Source organism: Calonectris borealis, chromosome 2 (assembly GCF_964195595.1).
Source record: "Calonectris borealis chromosome 2, bCalBor7.hap1.2, whole genome shotgun sequence".
NCBI classification, from domain to species: domain Eukaryota; kingdom Metazoa; phylum Chordata; class Aves; order Procellariiformes; family Procellariidae; genus Calonectris; species Calonectris borealis.
The window spans coordinates 111,837,173-111,857,790 of record NC_134313.1 but is presented as its reverse complement, the minus strand read 5'-3'; the positions used below and the strand labels follow the sequence as shown (position 1 = coordinate 111,857,790).

The following is a 20,618-nucleotide window of genomic DNA, read 5'->3' as shown; positions in this document are numbered from 1 at the left end:
GGTGGAAGTCTGCCTTCTCTTCATTTAGTACATAAGCTCCTATACAGATGGCCTTCTGTTTTCAATTTCTCGAGGCTTTCCCCTTTTGAAACACAATTATATAAGATTTATAAAAAACCCAAAACTGAAGTAGAGCACAGACCTCACAGACTTTCTGTTCATCTCCACAGTTCACAAGTCAACTTCTGATCATTCTACCCAAAGTCATTTTTGGTCCCCAAATCTACCAGAAGATGTTTTACTGTCTACCAGAACTACACTAAAAATACCACAACTTATTATTTTTTCAGAGACTGTATGCTGAAAAATTATCTGCCATCCACCAGTCAGGTATACCTGGGTTTTACCACTTAAACAGCATTTTTTCCCCCTCATGCCCAAAAACATGAACCCAAATCAGCTGGTTTTGTTTGCAGTTTCATCATAAACATACAAAGTTATTTCACATTAACCTTTAGTTTTCATTTCTACTATTCCTGATCAGTGCATGGCTTGTAATATTTCTATTGCATCTTTGCCTGCCACTTCACTGTATTTCTGGTAAAGCTGTAAAGATCTATTTGCATACCAATAACAATTGTTTTAGTTCTTCTGTTTTGCTGCTGAGTTTCTTGTACATTAGTCAACAAAGCATTTCAGTTACTCCTCACTGACCTTATCCAATTTTCTAGTTGGGTTATGTATGTTGTCCAACTACTGCTCCAATCCACATTAAATCGTACTTCCCTCTGTTCCACGCTCTAACCCCCAGCTGTGTCTTTATCCTCTACTAAATAAAGCCATCTTATATGCTACGGAGACATAAATAAGCTTATCTAACCACATTTTGCATTTAAAAGTGAACTGATTTACTGGATGCACGTGGTTGAACTCAGTAGCTAGAGATAATATTGATCGTTTCTCATCACCAAGCCCTTCTGCACTTTATGCATAGTACTTCTCATCAACTCATGCCTCATTTTTATTCATACACCGAAAGAGAAAACAAACTTTTCAAACCTAAGCATTGAACTGAAGTCAAATGACTACAATAAAGTAATAATAATTTTTAAAATCTCTGACTCTACAGTAGACCCCTATCAAAAGCTTCTTTAGCTTACTCTAGCTCCAAATGCTCAGCTAGTAACGTGGTCTATTCTGTCTGTTCCCCTTAAACTTTCAGCCATTCATATTTTTAAAATCTTCTTTATTTAGTTTGAATGATTTTAAACTAAACTGAGGAATTTGTTAAGAAAGTGTCACAATTTTCATTTTAATTAGGTTTACTTTTAAAAAAGAAATGTATGAATTAACTGAAATACAAATCCTGTGTTTGTATCCTTCAAATTAGGTTTTGGCTTTTTGTTTTTAAATTTGTGCCTGCAATACAAAAGGTAGCTGCTAAATACTCACTAACTGCTGAAAGGTATGCAGAGGACACTATATGTTTCTAAAATGGATACTCACAGAAGTACCTGACAAGCAGACTTCAAAAACTGTATTATCTGCCAACACAGCAGCTGGAAGGGGCCTTCTGTCTCATTGTACTTGTTGTCTGCAATCCTAGGTAACTACATCCTAAACACCCTTCCACTGAATTATCAAAGACCAAAGATGGGCTTCCTGCACTCAGGCACATAATTTGGGCTTGAAATGACTGTGATTGCATAGCCTCATCAATCATATTACTTTCAAGGACAGGCACCCATTTAGAAAGCATGTCTGTGTACTGTTCCGTGACCACACAACTCATTATTACATGCATATATTTAATTAATGAATTTTTGAAGATGCAATTTCAAAGCCTGGCTCTCCTGTCATGTCTTAATTCAGATTTTTGGGTCCAACTGTAATGCTCTTACTTTGTCCATGACTCAGACAAAATTCCCAGCAAGAAAGGCTTAGGCGCAGTCATTTTAAACTAGTGAATCATTCGGAAGTAGGGAGGAAAAAAGAGATAAGAAAGTGGTATGGCTTGCTGTGGGAAGAAATAAATGATCTATTGACAGATAACAGGATAGGAAGGCATCGTCCCTTATATTATATCGTCCCTTCTGTGCAACTTCTTTGAAAGTGAATTTAACTAAAGGAGAGACAGCGTAAACACCAGTAAGATGATTTAGGAACAGTTCATCTTTACAAAATTTTCTGATATTTATCAAATCATATCAGATTTACCCTAACCCTTCAAAGCATCTTGAGTTTGCCACAAAAAGTAGATCACGTAAGTGATAAATAGTGCTCTCTAAGGAACCTTAAACTTTTTATACTACTTCCTTCCCAAATCTAACCACTCATTGTACATTGGCCTCTCTCTCCTGCTCTACCACTCTCCTTCTGCCGCAGGGAATTCTGAGCTATTCCACAGCATCTATAAGCTGTCAACCCATACCTACATTTTTCACACTATATAGAACCAAGTTCAAGAAGAAATGTCAAATGCAATTATTCTCTTTCCCATATCACTTCGCTTCTCTGCCTATGCATCTACTTGCACTTCAGGTCTGCGAGGCATTTAGGAATAGCATTTACACAAAAAACATTACACAGAGCTGTCCTGTATTCTGTACAGGAGGGCACAATCCCAGGAGAATCACCAACTTGCACTCTAAACACCCTGTAATCTCCGTTTCCTCCGATAAGATGCCCCTGTTCAATATGCTGAAAGCCTCACCATTGCCATCACCTTAAATAAACTGAAAAGTTTGCAAATTCATCTGTTACGTTCTTTTATTAACTCTAAGAGATGAACTGAGCTATTATCATGGATTTTGGGCCTCTCTCTGCAGATGGTTGCCTTGGTTAGGACCCATCCTGAACACCCTGTCGCAATCAGCAGAACTGCCATTGACTTGGATGGGGACAGCACTTCACACCAGGACACCGGCCGGCCGTGCCTCCTGCAGACCTGCTGCACAGCATTATGCTTTCTTTGGAAGCCTTGGAAGCTTTGGTGCTGAGGTCTACAATCAAAGCTTTATTCACAGACTCCAGTCAATTGGAACAAACCAGTTATTTCTGCTGAAAAAGTGTTCAAAAAAGACTTTCCAGTGAAGCAAGAAGCTTGTTTTATGTTTAAGGCACAGCTTTTATTCGTACCTATTTGGGGCACTGAACTTCTGAAGGTTTCCAAAGCCACGCACAGGAATACCTCTCAGAGCTAGTAGGATGCTCTTCTACAGAAGGGAGGTGAAGGAGAAAAACTGCGTCTTGCCACAGCCAGCTAGTTGCTTTGCTGAGGGCACATCCATTCAGACCACACGAAAATCCAAAGAAATGGTAAAACTGAAGGGAAGGGCTGTCCCCCTTGGCTGGACTATTTCTAACTCTTCCCAGACCATGGGAACAGCTCTGTGGCAGCTGCTCGCTACCCATCAGCCCGGGGCTGCAAGCCACAACCAGGGCAGTACGCTGAGGGCGGCACAAGGACTGAAGCATGTAGAGCAGTCTAAACTCAGTAATTAAAGGCAGGATACGTGCTTGAATCTATACCTGCTTGGGATCAGGAGGAGTTGGCTTGTCCAAACGTTCAACAAATTACAAAAAACGTTTGAAAACTTCTCACCCTCCCCTCTCCAAGAACAAGCCAGACATGTTTTATCTACAACTGCTGGAGCACATGTGAGTTGATTCTGTTGTTGTTGACAAAAAAACCCCTCACAACACCCTGCCAAACATGCTCAGACCAAACTACAGTTGCTGAAGGTCCAGTGGGAGCAGAGCACTTTTTGGAACAGTAATGGAGCTTTTAACACGGAAAAACACTTCAAGGAGTTTCAGACCCCCTCCACTCTCCCTCCTGTTTTATCCCATCAGTGGGAGAATAAAATGGAAGCTGAACTGTGATATTCCCAGTTTCCACCCAGCACATCCCCCACTTCCAGTCTAGGATGAGCTCAAGATCTTGGGCACATAACCTTACCGAAGAAGAGTTTTTTGAGTCACTCTAGAGACCTTCCCACACATTTAGCTGTGTAAGCAACTGTTGATGCCAGATCAGAAATGCACCTCTGCAGGTCCGTTAGGTATTGATGAGTACATTTATTTGCTCCAAAAACCTGTGATAAATACAGGATACAGAGCATGTTCTGATGCCTGAAGAGAAGTCTCCACTACTGTCCCCTGTTAAAATTTCCATCAGGAAATGTATCTTAAAGTCCCAAGAAATACACCCATGTTTGATTTGAAGACAGAAACGGATACAGTCCTCCTCCCCCCCACCATGAGCACTATTATCCCATTGAATTGTCTAGGCGTCTCAGAAGTATTTTTGAGGCAGGATCCAAATAAGTTGCCAGTGGATGCAGAGAAAAGGGATAGGACCACAAAGACCATTACAAGGCATTATTCCTTCCCTCTGTCCACAGCAAATTGCTTAGTACAAACCCCATGCTAGAAGTATAGGTGTCCCAGCCAAGACAGTAATATCCAGTGCAATTATTAGTCTGTTGCCTCTATAGAGCATGTCTCAAATTTTTACTTCTTCTAACAAATACCATTTCAAAAGTAATTAAAATATGAAGTATCTAAGCCACTAAAGTATAACGGCTATACTTCACTATATGCTGAAACTGTAGATGGTGAACAAAACAAATGGAAGGCTTTACAAACAGTACCTGCATATGTCAAAAGATTCTGGCTTTTAAATGCCAGAAAAAAATGGAGCTGGGTCACAATAAGCAATTATATCCCACGTTTAATCCCTACTCTGTTCTCTAAAGGTGTCCTCCCGCTGCTGAGCTTAAAAAGAGGAAGGTCTTTTCAGCTCTCAAAAGAAGGCTCCTCTTGAAGGCTACATTTTTATCAATTAAATGAAAATCTGGTAATATTAAGTAACAATTCCTTACTTGAAAGGTTATCGTCAACTAAGTGCAAAATAAATACTTACTAAATTAGTCGTTTCAATTGGATTAACAGTTGCTTAGACGCATCATATACTACACAGCAGCTGCTGCAGAATTTGAACAAAATAGTCTTAACACCTGTAAATTTACGGTAAATACATTCCAACTTCCATTACAGTTATTTATGGTTTAAGCTCCTTGTATGATTTTCTATTCTTCACCTGATGAAACTCCCATCAAAGCTTGGTCAAGGACAGAATAAACATAGGTCCTCCTATTTTAACTTCAAACAAAAACATGTGAAAACAGTAAAAAAAAACAACTTCCGACAACCCTGCATTCATTCCTAAAAAAACTAAAATCTTACTTTTAGATTAGAAAAATATGGGTTCCATTCATGGGTGCTTATCTTATCACACTCACTTCTTCATGGCTCCAAAAAATGACAGCAGAACTAATCTGCTGATGTGTCAGGGAATTTTTTCTATTTCTGTCCAGTTCTCTTTCCTGCCCCCTGCTGATGTTACCTTTATTTTTCTCTCTTAAAAAGCTTACCTTTTTCTAACCTTTTAAAGAGTATCTGCCTTTTTCCCAGTTTCCGTTCCTCATTTTCCTCTCCCCTGACATTTCATTTTTCTCTCTTAACTCAATTTCATCACATAGGGCACTGTTTCCACTTCTAATTATACCTCCAAATCTATTTGACTTAAGGAACTTTTATTATTTTTTAATCAAAGACCATCACAGCTTCTTCAAATGAAGGAATTCAACAGCACACCAGAACACAAACTAACTCACACTGGTGCTGAGACTCATCAGATTTCAGCTGAGCTTCCTGCACAGTCAGCTTATCAAACCTCCATCCAACTCCTCTTTGCTGGGCTCTACTGAGCACACTCAAGGAAAACAGCAGAATTGAAAGAGAAAAACAGAGCTTCAAATGCTTACTGATGACACTGAAAACAGCAAGAGCCCAAAACAATATTACAGTCAAGAAATACAGGACAGAAAAATAAAAGGAGAAGGTACCAGGAAGATAAGTAAAACTGCAATTTGCAGAGCTTCCCCCACCTGGCTGTAGTTAACGATGCCAGCACTTGCATTCTTTCATTCTCCTCCACCCCCCAGTAACAGTATTTCTCTGCCATTAATGGTCTTCTTTCAAAAATTATATCTTAAGTTAAATTTCCTCCTGGTATATATGAACACAACTTTTATCATCTTGCACTATTTCTGAGTGCAGCTATAAAAACAAATCTTGTATTTTGCATGGTTTTGACCAAATAAAAATTCGGTATGGAAAAATAACTAACTGTGCTCCAGAAGCTGCACTTGAATTTTCCTGTTAGACTCCACCTCTGTCTTGGTTCGTATCAAAACTCCAAATAACCTTACACTTCCACAGTTAAGTTAATAAATAAAGACAAATTCAAATTTGGCAGCTTTAGCTCATCCTTTGTTTCACTGACAAGCTACAAAAGCATTTAACTTTTCTACCTGAACAACACACATCATTTTCTCTTTTCCGTTTGAAGGGTTGTAGAGCACTCATCTATCTGCATGAACACAAACAGACCAAATCTGGATTATCATCCTTGATGTTTTGTAATTGTATTGCTGTAAGTGAAGTGTAAGCACCATGAGGGCAACATTATGTTAAGTAAAGATGTGGTAGCCCTGGATCACGTATCCCAATTTATCGTGTCTTTTTAAGTTCACAGTTGTGTCAGAGATGAAGAAGCAAAGTTTATGGTGGCCTGGTGAATCTGCCTCCAGAGTTTGGAGGTTAGGGAGAATGACCCTGAGTAGTCCACACACTCCTTTTAAAGCAAGGGAACGCACTCGCCAAAATGCTCACTACAGATCCCTGAAAGCATGTCAGAAGCATTCCTCCTCCTCCTCCTCTCCAGCCCACCAGCAAGCTTTCCTACTTTGAAATGAGCAACAGACTGCATCTTCTCACTCTGCTTCTGAAATGAGAGCTGCCTCTTCTTTGACAAGATGCACAATAGAATCATTCGCAGAGGCTGCCAAGATTCTTCTTAAAATACTTAAGAATTGCAGCAGCAGGATTTTGGGGATCTTTTTCTTGATTAATGATCAGGTTCGTGTTCCTGTTGTTGGCCAGAGCTGTGTTTTGGCTAGCTAATGGGCTCCCCCACAACAGAATCAAGCTTACAAATCCCACAGAGCATTTGGGCTGAATTTGGAGTTTGCAGCAACATTTGATGAGCCGCGAGGTTGTGGGTTATGCAGCTTCATTATAAACTGTTCTAATTAGCAGTCCATAGGCATGGGCACTGAGCCTTGTGCTCCAGGAACAATTTTCTCTTAAATTCTCTAAAAAGAAAAGACGGATGTATAAATCCTGCTTACATCTAAAAAGACCTATCATCTGAGTCTTCAACCACTAGTACCATATTAAAGCTGTCTCTTTTGTGTGAAGAGGCTTAATCACAAAATAACTCTGTTCAATTTCCTTCTCCAGATTAAGCTGTCATTGTTTAAAACACCTTTTTTGTTCCTTGCACTGGAAATGAAGTTAATTCAATACATTTCTATTTCTTAAACTTTTCTGTTATTTTCTCCATCACAGGCTGACAGAACAGAGTAATGACTTCTTTCAGAGATTAACACCAGATTAAATTTTTTAAAACTCTTGGAAGTAACTCAAACATCTATTGCAATATAGATTCTACCCTTTCCCCTCCTCGGGCCATAACCAATGAAAGGGAGAAATAAATCTCATACTGCAACATAATATTAAACTGAAATTGGATGCAAGACCTAAAATACCACCAGCATAATTTTTGTTATATGGTGCACTGTTTTCTTGCATATTCTACTCTCAGGCGGTTGAGCTTCACTAAGGCATTTGTGAGAAGAAAGAAAACAACTCGTAACCTGCAAACTGTCATTTCAAACCTAAGCAAAAGAAAGACGAACCGCCTCTAATAAAAGTTTGATCTCTTAATTTCTATATACTGTCTCCCAAAGCTACATAACAAGCAGAAAAATACTGCAAAGGAAAATAGAGTAGCACTTTTTTTAAGGAATGAGAACTTGGTCAAATTGCATTCTCTATTGTACTAGATAAATTAGGGCTTGACTCCGGTCCTAATAAACGTACACAGGGACTCTCAATGACCTCAAAACTCGCTGAATCTCAGTAATACTACGTGGATATTACAACACAAATAGGACTTAGCTGTTTCTTCAGGTTTGAAAGCAGTGATGTGCAACTCCAGGAGATAACACAAAGAACACACATTACTTAAAAAGATACAGGGCTGTATAACTGAATTTGGTGGGTTCCCACCCCCCCCAAACCTCATCTGCATTTAAACAGATATATTGTTTTCTGGAAATGGCTACCTTGGTGAAAGCATAAAAAGTGATATTAAGAACTGGACAGAGATTTATCTTGGTTTTGTTTTTCACCGGCACATAAGAACAGCACTGCACAAGCCGAGAGTCCTGAAATCCTTCGCTTTACGGAAGACTCTTTTCAACAGGACTTCCCAACCATTACACGTATATTAACTTGGAGAACACAAAACATCTGTACAGGCTGTACATAATTTTAGGCCATAAGTTTGACGGCATATGCAATATTCCATTGGTTTAGCTGTGCACACATACACCCCCCTATGTACCTACAGAAATGCTAGGCACAATCATACTACTACAATCAGAACGGGAGTGAAAAGGTGGTTGAAGTACATTCATCCACTCTTTATCACAATAGAAAAATTCCGGAGAATCAAACGTGACTATCAAAAGTCAAGCTCAAAACTAAAATAAAATCCAAAAGACAGATATTCTCCCCAGTAAACACTTAAACTGGGGAATATATCACCACAGGTTTTTTGTGGATACTTGCACAGTCTCATCTACATAGTTTAAAGAAAAGCGTGTAGACTAATTTTGGGAAAAAATAAATCAATCTATGAAACGATTAAATACAAAGACTTAGGAAATCTTTAAGCCTTATATTACTGGGAGATGAAAAAGTGTATCAAAGAAGCATCATTGTGCATGCATATGCTTTCCAAAGTATTCTGTACCGGCCCAGCTGAGACCAGACACTGGCTGAATGAACCTCTGGTCCGACCTAGTGTGACTGTCTGTCATGTTCACCTTTACAAAAGTGCCACCGAGCACAGTATCTCTTACAAATTTATGACATTTCTGGAACATTATGATATTACTTTTGTTTGGCATGAATAAGAAATCCACATAACCCAAATCACCCACGCAACTCACTTGGAAACGCGATCTTGACAAGACCTCTGACATGCTATTCAAGAATGGAACCATTTTAGGAAAGCTCCCCTTGAACAATTACATGACTAAGACATACAGAAAGCTTCTAGTCCAAAATCCTAACTGGCATATACAGTCATATTCCGTTTGAACTATTAATAACAGGACCATCCCACCCCTGTAAATCATTTTGACTTGATGAACCTCTGTCTATATTAAGACACTGAGGCTTTTTCAATGAATGTACATCAGTAGAAAAAAATTGCAACTTACAACTTGGTTATAAGTCCAGGCAGCCCTGGGCACCCTCAATACATCAGAAGCTGAACTGAGGTAGACACAGCACTTTTTACACTTGTCAGAGATGTCTTCAGCAGAACACATTAAACAAGGGATTGCTTGAAAGCCTAATTGGTGATTGTCAAGCAGGAGTAGCCTGTTCAACAGCAAGAATGAACTGTTTCAGACCCACCCGCACAACTTTTACAGCTCCTTCTGAAACCTTAAAACCTCTCACAAAGGAATGAGGCCCTAAAATGAACTATGTTTTCTTAGAACAAGAATGCTTTAAATGAGTCAAACTTCTTAATATTTAAAGTCCTATCCTGTATTAAAAATTAATTTTAGGAAAAAATACTAACATTTAGGGATAAAAGGTAAATTAAAATAGTCACAGAAAAAGTAAATTTTTAAACGAATTTAAATTATAATAACATAACTGAGGGAAATCAATTAACATTGTGATTTCCCAAAATTATTAAAAATTTTGGCCTCAGAAAGCAAGCAGGGAATATGATACTAAAACATGCAGTTTAGCAAGAAAGTTTGAGAGTTAGAGAGATGTACAAGCACTGCTTCACTGCTACAAATACATTTTGTAAATCTAATTATAGGTGCATCATCATAGAACAAAAAGACAATACCCACACCATACCTATTAAGCATTTCTATAGCCCTAATAACCATTAAACCCTGGAAATGTAATAGCAAAAGGAAGGGGAAAGTGCTACAGCTGCAGAACTGCCTGCAAAAATAAGCAGCTCTATGGGGCTTAAAAAGGAAAGAGAATAGGAAAAACAGTGGACTTGTAAATAAGTTCACAGCATTTAATTACAGATCTAAAGCAGAGCCTACTATGTCTACAGAAGTCTTTTAAAGCATATGAAGTTTGCTTAGTGGAAAAGCCAAACCAGATTTTTAATAAATAGCATAATCTGGATTTCAAAGGGCACTGGATTCAACCTTCTGCTTCTAGGTGTTAAGTACAGATTTGGTATAATTTTAGATATGTCTTTGGTCTCAAAACTTCAGAAACTGAGCCTTGTTTGAGGCATAACAATACAAATGGCTGCTTTAACTTCAAAGTAATGTTTAAAAGGTTTCAATAATAGAAACATTCAGCTAAAGCAAAAAATAGATGAAACTGCAATGACAGAAATATCACCACAAGTCCTCCCTGCTTTGTGCAGTGTAATTTCCAATGCACTTCAGACTATATGGAGAAAGATTGCCTGTGAATCTATTATGGGATCATATGAACATGCATATTTATCATGAAAGTACAAAAACTCTTCTCAATATCTGTTTTAACAATGACAGAAAATATACAGAATAAAGAATACTGAATTGTTATTCTTTATCCTTCATTTTTAGTGCAATATGATTTAAAAAGGGAAATTTAAACATGATATTCCATTTCCAGCTGTGGTGCAGTTTTATCCAGTTTTAACATTAATTAACTCTTTAAGAAATGGGGGAAATCATCAGTAATTTTTTAATATAAAGAATAAAGGACTACAAGTTCCTATTTGACAAGCCAATGAGGCAAAACCAAGACTACAGAAAACAAAAAGTAAAGCTGAATAACCTATGACGCATGCTTACTTACTCTCTCCCAAAAGCATAATAAGCCTAACCCATCACTTACGCATCCCACTCATAAGTCTATTATATGATTACTTTCCAAAACCACTGAAAAAACAGCACTTTTGCCTTTAGATCTCTTCACTATGGCATGCCACACCTAACAGAGATAAAATGGATTTATTTGCTTCACATTTATGAACTTTATTTAAACGAGGTTCCCCAACACAGTGGCGATAATCCTCCTTAAGGGAAAATGGAAACACTTGTCATGTAATCCTTGCTCAACTAAAAACATCAGAGGAATTGGCTTAAAGATATCCCTTCCATTAAAACCCTTTGGCTTCAGGAATCTGTATGCCATGTTTGCTGTAATGGCATATATCTGCTCTTGCTTTCATCATTTAAATGAACTAGAAAACCTTCCAAGTCTAGTAGCAGCATCCTGGCGTGAAGTTGGTGTGATGGAGCAGCCAGGCCTGTCATTGTTTCGTGATGATGATACAACTGCTTATAGACAACGCTTTACAGAACCATAATTAGTTTCACACACGGAATTTAATACTCCCCCTTCTTACTCAGCACTACACTAGGCTGTCTTTGACACAAACACTTGTAAATGAGTATGTTTTATAACTCAATAATTAACATCCATGAGCTTTACTATGAAAAAGTAACTCCTCTTAAGGAGTGGCGTGCTATCTTCTGATAGATAAAGGAAGTCATGATGAATTTCTCTCAATATGGATAGCTTTTAAAAAAAAAAAGGTCACACTGGCACTCTGTTGTAAATGTAATACTTAACAGAACTATAAAGCATGTTTATAAAAACCACAGGGAAACTTACCTTTAGCTTCATAAACATAAAGGAAAAAAAAAATCACTTTAATTCCTGGTATAAATTAAATCATTGCAATTGAAATACCAAAGGAACCTCCAGCTCCTTCAGCACCACTTGCCCTTCAACTGGAAGACGACTCTACAGCAATCAAGTCAGACTTAAGGGATAGAAAAGTTGGCATGACTTTTCACTGTACATCATCATACTTAAAGGCAGATGGGAGTGCAGAGGGTGAATATCTCTCAGTATTTGCTGCTTGCTTCACTTTCCTTCATATTCTCTTCATGCATGTGATAGCTCCTCCTTTCTGCTGGCCACAATGAATTACTTGGTTATACATGTACAAAGGAACGGAAATGGGAGGGTACTTCCTTGCAGGTCACAGCAATGTTACACCCAGGCAGCAAAGCTCTTGACAGACCCCAAGTAAGTGCCTTCAAAAAGTGTCACCTTTCCTTTGTGCAATATATGGGAATAAGTTACATTAGGTATATATGGAAAAAAGCAGGGGGCACCAAGACATGAAAATCTACACTACAGTATAAAATACTCTTAAAGTGTGAGTTTTGACAAATCTAAAGCTTTACCTGCAGTGTAAGTCATTACTAATCTTGGCCTGGCAGCAGCTCAAGACAGGTGCATGTGACTGGGAAAATTCAGGCAGGACAGTCCACTGCCTGGTGGAATGGGAAGGGTAGCTTGGCAGTAAATGGGAGCAGAAGCATTAGGAATGCCAATAGAATATTCTTGTTATTTTGTGATGAAGACCTAACGCCCTGAAAATGTTTACCTAGAGACACATTTCAAAGGAAAAATAAATATTTAATTGTCTGAAGGTAACATGCTCAACTTCAGAGAAGTCCAGCTAATTAATGAAATTGTTGGTACTAACCTGGGCAAATGAAACTGGAGTGGTACCGCACGACAAATATATGTGCTTTCAGGTAATTCTGTGTGATGAGAATGGTTCAGGCTTTCCATTTGAGCAAGAGTGAGTATCTAGAAGCAAGACTGGGGAAGGGGAAGGCCGTAGGAGCATGCCAGTGTCAAAGTAATTGACCACGAATATCAAAAGCTAGCATGGGAAAGGGCTTTTTCTTTGTACAGAGAAATACTGATCAGTTAGCAGGTGGATTTTCTGTGGATTCTCATCCACTTGCTCACTGAAAATGGCAACATCACATCAGTCTAAGCTTCACTACAACAATTCTTCCATTTTCCCATTCATAATCATCAACAATTGATAGAAGAGAATGCTTGAAACAATATACTATCTAACGATAACGGCTTACCCTGTCTCTGGGTGAAATCTGCATGTGGGTGAGGGTGTGCTTCAGTGAGGAAGGAAGGACAGCATGGGAGGCAATCCTAACTCACAATGTGACGCCGTACTTCCCTCAAGTCAACGGCGCTACACCAGTCTACTCACCTGAAGTTCTCTCGCTGCCTGTTTTAACCATCATCATCATATACAACATTTCCAAGTGACAGTGACTTTGGAAATTGCCTGGACTACAGAGGGTGCTTTACTGGACAAGGTACTTTACAAGAAAAGAAGCACACACCTCTTTCCAAATTTTGTGTTATACTATATTTTTTGCTCAAGATCTCCTTAGACACCCACCCAGTATTTACCATTCTAACTCCCTGACTACAGAAGTTTAATTTAAAAATGCAAAAAATTATTTTTCCTGCCATGTACACTCAAGCTTAAAATCCTGAAGTCAAACTGCTTTTTCCTCAGTATGAGGACCCCAGGCAAGGATTTTGCAGGCTAGATTATGCTCTTCATTACACCTTCACAATCCTGACAAAATACGGCTTCCTTTACACCCTATCACAGTCCAACACTTGCATGAGTGTATAAACTCTGTATGAAGCAGAATGGTTCACTACATGTTCATAGAGAAGATGTAAACTGCACATCAACAGTCAGCTACAATAGAGCTGACAAAAGACATGCTATGGCCAGAAAAGCAATCCCCGTGAAAAGAGTAATACCAGTTTAGCTTAGCTTATCCCTTTCCATATCCTACTGTATTCTTCCCCCTCCTACCCTCTTCCATCTCCTCTCTCTCTGTTGAAAAATCCTTAACCCACGTTCTTTGGTAGGTCTCACCTACCTACCAACATGCAGTTTATATAAGCATTAATACCAATGTCCATGCCCAACAGAGCAGTGCGTTTTGCGATTTCCCCACTTACTCATAGATCATGAATTTCCAGTCTATAATAAATAGCATTAATCCAAAACTTTTTATTTTATTTTCACATCCCAAGATGAAACCTAAAGATTCCTGAGCATTTTTCTTGAGCTGTTCTCCCAGGATGGACAGCCATCACACACTTCTCCCTTCTAACCAATGAGATAGAACATGTTAAAAAACACACAGTGCTTAGAGAGGGACTAAAACCCAGTCCTACACACTCCTCCAGCCCTCCCCTCAGAGTTTTAAACTTTTTGTTCTAACCATTTGATCCCGAGTCCATTAGAGGAGATTTAGGCAAATTTCAGCCTCACACATTGAATTAGCAGCAGACATATCAGAGACCTCTAAGACTGCTCGTTCACAAGGATCAAACACTTACTACTCTTGCAAGTACAGCCTGCTGCAAAAGCAAGCTGGCGCTCTGAAGCAAACTCTGAATTTGCAGAAACCTGCTGCCCAAGATGTGAAAGTAATGCACTGCGCTCAGAACAACAGCCTATACAGGCAGGCAGGTGAAGCGTTAAATGCCAAATAGTCAGGTAAAGGCAGAACTTTGAGCCCTAAGACCTAAGAAATGTGAGTTTACATTTACGTTGCTCACTGGAAACGCGGTGGCTACATTGGGAATAAATTAATGTATGCAGGAATTTTTCCAAAAACCCATTAAGGAGGGCACTCCACTAGTGAAGCACAGAAGTAGTCGGGGCATAATTCAGTGCTTCAGTGGGTGTTGAGAGAGACAGATGTCTCCATCTGCAGCTTCCCGCTAAAAAAAGGTAAAGTCATATCATGCAAAAGTCACACAGAGAAACTCTCTCTAGAAGGTCTGTGGGTGCCAGCCATGTGGAAATCACAGGAGGTTAATCTTTATTGCTCTGTATCTCACCGAGCAAAAGAAGTCACAGATTTTTCAGGAAGTTTCTAGTTGCTATAATCTCCAGCAACGTACGATCTATTTCTTGAGCTGGTGCTATGAAACTGCACCCTACGCAGGACTCAGGCAGTACCGCACCTCCGGTGTTTACTTTTAGCATTAGTACAGTGCCAGGCAGAGTGCAACATCTGAGCTTGTAAGGTGCTTCACAACTGAAGCCTTAAAGAAACCAACGGAGACAGAATCACTTAATGACCAATGGGGACACTAATGGGTTGGATCCTACAATGCTCTAACACACACAAACTCATCAAAGAGATTTAATTTACCTTGACCTTGTAGTACTCCTTGACTTCAGGCTGAATGGAATCAAAATCACCACTGATGTAATCAGGCAAGAAGCTGAAAGGAAAGCAATGAGCAGTGAAATGAAAAATTAATCCATCTTACTACATTTAATATTTCTTTTCTCAAGAGCACTAAGGGGTACAAGCATTAATCTCTCAAGGGAGTTAGTCAAAAGCACGTTAAAACAAGAGTTGATATGAGGTGATACAAAATGAGGTAACGGACAAACTGTAAAACAAATCTAGTGTCTCCTCTTTGCTGAGGGAGTTACACATCGCTTAGATGCTCATACACCTCCCTGGGTCAGTAACGCAAGACTTGTATGTGCATGGTTTTAGAAAGACAACTCTCAAATATCTTTCAAATGTATCATTCAGTCAGCAAAGTATTTGAAAAAGTATATCTGTACATCAAGCCTCGGAGGATATCGTTTGTCAGAAGATGCTGATGTTGATGCTTCTTGGACAGCTGGTATGCCACAAATGTTCCAAAGATTTGTATTTTAGTTGTTTCTGATGTCATCTCGTTTCTGCTCTTCTTGCTTATTAAAAATACTCCCCCCAAAATATGGAAGCCAAATGCTCAGTGATTTTTAAGTCATATCTTGGATGTACAAAATGTGTATGAACTTGATTTCAAATCCTAACCATCATTTGCACAGTAATATTGCTGCAAAGCACATAGAAATAATGTTGTGATATTTATCTCAACTTGCTTCTTGTCATTTTTTAATTGCAGAATGCTTCGAAATATTTACTGTATAAAATCTTATCAAATTCATGATGAAACTTCAACTGTGCTACACAAAGAACAGTTTAAGAATATTTTTGGAAAAAAAAAAAACACAGAAATACAGCTTTCCATCTTACACAATTCCTGGAGTTTTAAGCAGCAGCTAAGAAGACAGGTGAAAGTGTTGCCACTGCTTCAACAGATAAGGTTGACCTGAGTTTTGAAATTAAAGCTGTGATTTCAGTGTTTTCTAACAAATTAAATACACAGCTCCTCTTCTCAAAGTTACTATACTTTACGAGAGGTATGAGAGTTCATCAGCAAATTAGTTTACAGCTCAAGCTGAGTCACGAGGAATTGGGCAAAATATATTCGGACATATTTTTCTTCCACATGATATTAGAAGAATGCTGCAGGGTCTGCAAACTCCCCACATCAGTATAACTTATAAAAATCTCATGTTCTGGCTTTGTTCAAAAATTTCAAAAGAGACGCGTGGTCACTGGCCACCATTTTCTTTGGAAACTGAAAGCTGCTTCAGCAGAAGCTGGTAAGTACAATTGTTGTTAGTTCACGTGCAACTATGGCATTTCAAATTCACTGCTCTCTGCTATTACTAAGGCTGTTATAAAAGGATATATTCTAAAATAATCTCTCCAAAAGTGATGCTTCCACCTCGCTGTGGGGGGAAGGGCAGTCCATTCTGCATAGGGTTTTATCGAGCACACAGAAACCAACTAGAAGAAACGCAAATGCTTCAGTGCTCTGTTTTATATGCCCAAGTTGGTATAGCTCAAAACCAGCAAAAACTAAACAGAAAATTAGATTTGCTCCTTCATTGTGATACTGACCTTTTCAACATACAAAAAATACCACATTTTCAAAATTTAAATTTTAAATTGCTGCCTTTTTACCTTTCCACAAGTTTCCCAATGAAATATTTACTGAATACACAAAGACTAAAAAACTACAGGTGTTCTCTTTCAGTTTGTTATTTTCCTTTCATTTCTTCCTGATTTAAACAAAGCCATTAAAAGTAAATTCACTCTAGGCGTTACAGCGGTGGCCCCGAATGCAAGCCCTGGAGGCATCCCAGCAGGTTGGGCAGGGAGAGCAACAGCCAGTTGTCTCTGAAAGCCAACTTGGTATGACACACACATCCCCTCTGATGAAAAAGCTGATGTCTTAAGGTTGTTCATCTTACTGAAATGCAGCAGATAAATCCAAAAGTGTCTTTGTCACTTTTTTTCCTACAGTAACTACAGACTGTAGTGCTTTTAAATAATCAACCATTTCTCCTGAGTGCTTCAAGAGGCATAACTGGGAGCAAAATTAGCCAAAAAAAGTATCTTCTCAGAATCAAATGCTACTGCACAGCTTTTGCTCTCATCCAAAGTAAAACCATTTCCATGACAAAAGCTAGCTGAAGTTCTTTCTGAATTTTTACAAGCAAAAGAAACAAGAATCTCGGTTGCATCTCCCACACGCTCTGCCAGGGCTCCTGGCTACACTGCCTGAATGCGTCTCCTCTGCCAGGAAGCACTACGTCCATTTTCGAAACATCCTCTCTGAATAGTTCAATTGTAGCCACCACAAAGCCAGAAGTGACTAACAGAGAATAAAGAATTGTGGCTGGAAACTTCAAAATTTCAAAAAGTCTAAGCCTTACATTAATGAACATGAAGAGAAGAATTCTTTCTTCTTCTCCTTCCCTTTTAGAAACACCAGGAACAAGGAAAATTCAGAAAGTCACTCCTGATGAATTTAAAAAATAACCATCATGAGTAAATCTCAACTTGCACTGTCTGTCTCACAAACATCATCATAAAATGTTTCAGCTTTACCTTCAGCGGATGGCTGCTCTTTGTAGCTCATTAACTATGCAAACCAACAAAAGCAAGCCAACGTTCAGTCAAGAGTCAAAGCTGCATTTGACTTGGTCCTTTTGAGTTCTGCAGAACAAATTGCCTGATTCAGGTGAGCAGAATTGAGTCAAAGCTCTTCTCCAATTGTGAAGAAGTGAAGAAGAGTCATCATGTGAAAAGTTGTGCTAGACTGACGAACCTCAGAGAAGATTAGCACTAGCTGATAAGGAAAAAGGGGAAATAGTTGAGAGAGAGATATATGGAAAAAAACCCTCATACTAAATTAACTTAAGAATATTTTGTAATAATTGGTTTTCACTTGTTTGCTTTGGTATAGTTTTGTGTTTACTCCAGAGTACAGATTCCAGGAGAACAGGCTCTGGAGAATCACGTATCAAGCTTACTATTACGTGACTGGAAGAAACTATGTCAGAAAAAAGTAACAAGAAAGGCCTCTCCATAAAATTTAAAACAGCCGCCCTCATTTGAAGTACGGATGAAAATCAGGTATTATATTAGTCTAACCCATGGTTTCCTACCCTCTGACCTCAAATTCATGAATAATTCTTATTCTGTAGCATCACTGTATTGAAGATGACATATGTTCCAGTGACATGTATGGCACATATCCTTTAGTGAAGGCAAAAGATGTCTTTAATTCCTTTGCAAAGTGCAATTTAAAATTTTAATTTCTAAACAGTCCAGATGATGCAGTCTACTGCATTTCAGAACCATGTTTTACCAGTCTCATTAGCTATTAATTATCTCTATGCATATAAGGTCATGACCAGCTCAGCTGGCTTGATTCTCTGCTGCTTTACACTGACATTTATCAGGAGTGAGCCAACTCCATAATCCTAACAGGACCGAAAGTATAAAATTCATGTGAGATCAGCCTAGTCTACCAAGTCTCTTCTAGAGCTGTCAAGCAGCTTAACAGCAGGCACTGCGCAACAAAAAATCCTCAGAGGCTTTGGGCCAGCCGGAATTTTTCTTTCTCTTCTCATTCCCTTTCCTTTTTTGGAGGTTGAGGGGTTTTTTTTTGTTTGTTTGGCTTTAGGTTGATGCTTTTTGTTGTTTTTGTTTTGGTTTTTTTTTTCTCATCAGGGTATTTTAGAGCCATACGGCATCCATCTAAAATGAGTATGGAGTCAGGAGGGCCAGGATTGCTTTCAGATAAGGACCTGAAGGCACTTCCATAGCAGACTGCTTATGTTTCGTGTATATAACTTTTTTTTGAAAAAACACAGAGTTTCATATGAAACCTTTAGCTAGCTTACCAAGAAAAAACAGCACTATTTCTCAGAAGTTTTGAGATGGATCCCAGCTAGGGGATTTATCCAAATCAGATAAAGGCTGAATGTTGACTGAACAGTTTTATAAACTCCCAGGATGCTGGGCTGGAGAGCAGTAAAAAAATAAGAGACTCCAGAAAGTTTGCCATAGTTTCAGGATACACTAATGAAATTTTAGTCACCAGTACCATAAAACAGTAATTGACTCTTACCATAGACATAGATTACAAAATAAATAGAAGCTATTTAAACTCTGAGGTTCTCATGCTAAGTAAGCACAACTGTGCCTTTTGCCTTCAAGAAACCCATCTAATGGACACAGTTTAATTCAGGAAGCAGTTTTATTTTTAAATATTCAACGCTAATGAAAAGCATGTTAAATTTAAAACGTCAGAATACTTGGTTCTTTATTCATTCACTTTAAGAATTCAGTGTGGAGTGGTAAATATGCCTTTTTATACGGTTATGAAAAAGAAAAAAAAAAAACCAACAACACATCACACTTTAGCAGTTTATAATAAAAACCTGTGCTGCCTCCTTAAATAAATTGCTCTGGCATAACTGTTCAGTCCTATCATTAATTCAAAGTTACAGTTTCCTAGTACTATTGACTTTTCTTGTGATGTAGCTCCTTTAGCACATAATTGTCTGCAATTAACCTTTTTTAAACAAATGTTAACATCAGAGACATGAACATTTAAAGGCAGTATCTGTGGTACCCTTTGCTTCCTTCAGTTACAGCACAGAAAAAAATCCCACGCAGACAAGCCCTACGTTTCCCATTCAAGGGCACAGAGTGGATTCCCTATGCTTTTTTTTCACTACTAAAAATAAATTTCAAAACCGGTGCCTTTTACCCTGATCTAACAGACACACACAAGCTACTTCCCAGTAGAAAAAATACAGTGAAGATAAAATGCTGCAGACTTAACATGAAGCAAAGTCACTAAAGTCAGCTTTGACTTCATAAGCATCTAGTAGTTGGGAATACTGAAGATAAAGCCCTCTAGCATTACTTCAGGATAAATATTAAAAGCACAGTTTAACAAAAAACCCCAACAAACAAAATTAATGCCCCCAAATATACATTTGCTAACTGTTAAGATGCACTTTCAGCTTGCCCTCCTGACTGTCGGTCTTTACTAGAAGGGTGAGTGACGGCTGTTCTCATCAAAAAGGTGTTAAGTCTGTTTAAATCTGTCAAAAGTATACTGTTAACTGCTGTCAAGATCACAGTGTCTTTTTAACGCCCAGAGACAGGTACAGCACAAGTAGATGCCATTTCTATTTTGTCTCAAAGCAGAATACTCAAATGCCCCATCTAGCTGTACAGAGGTGAGTTCCTGGGGAAAGGAGAAATGTCAGATTGCGAGATATATTCAGAATTAATGTCTATTCAACCTATAAATACCTTCACGGTATTACCTGCAAGGTTACCACAAGTAAGGGTCACACCTGACGCTCAGAAGCCAAACACTAAATACCAATACAATTAATGAAC

At 38.5% G+C, this 20,618-nt stretch overlaps 1 protein-coding gene across 2 annotated transcripts in view; it reads right to left on the bottom strand.

Moving 5' to 3' along the window:
• TPK1 (thiamin pyrophosphokinase 1) overlaps positions 1-20,618 on the bottom strand; it is a 307,128-nt gene that overhangs the window by 143,961 nt on the left and 142,549 nt on the right. For both annotated transcript variants that reach the window (XM_075142929.1, XM_075142930.1), the window contains exon 4: positions 15,207-15,279. In XM_075142929.1, coding sequence (XP_074999030.1) covers positions 15,207-15,279 — 73 coding nt within the window. The remainder of the gene's footprint in view (positions 1-15,206; positions 15,280-20,618) is intronic.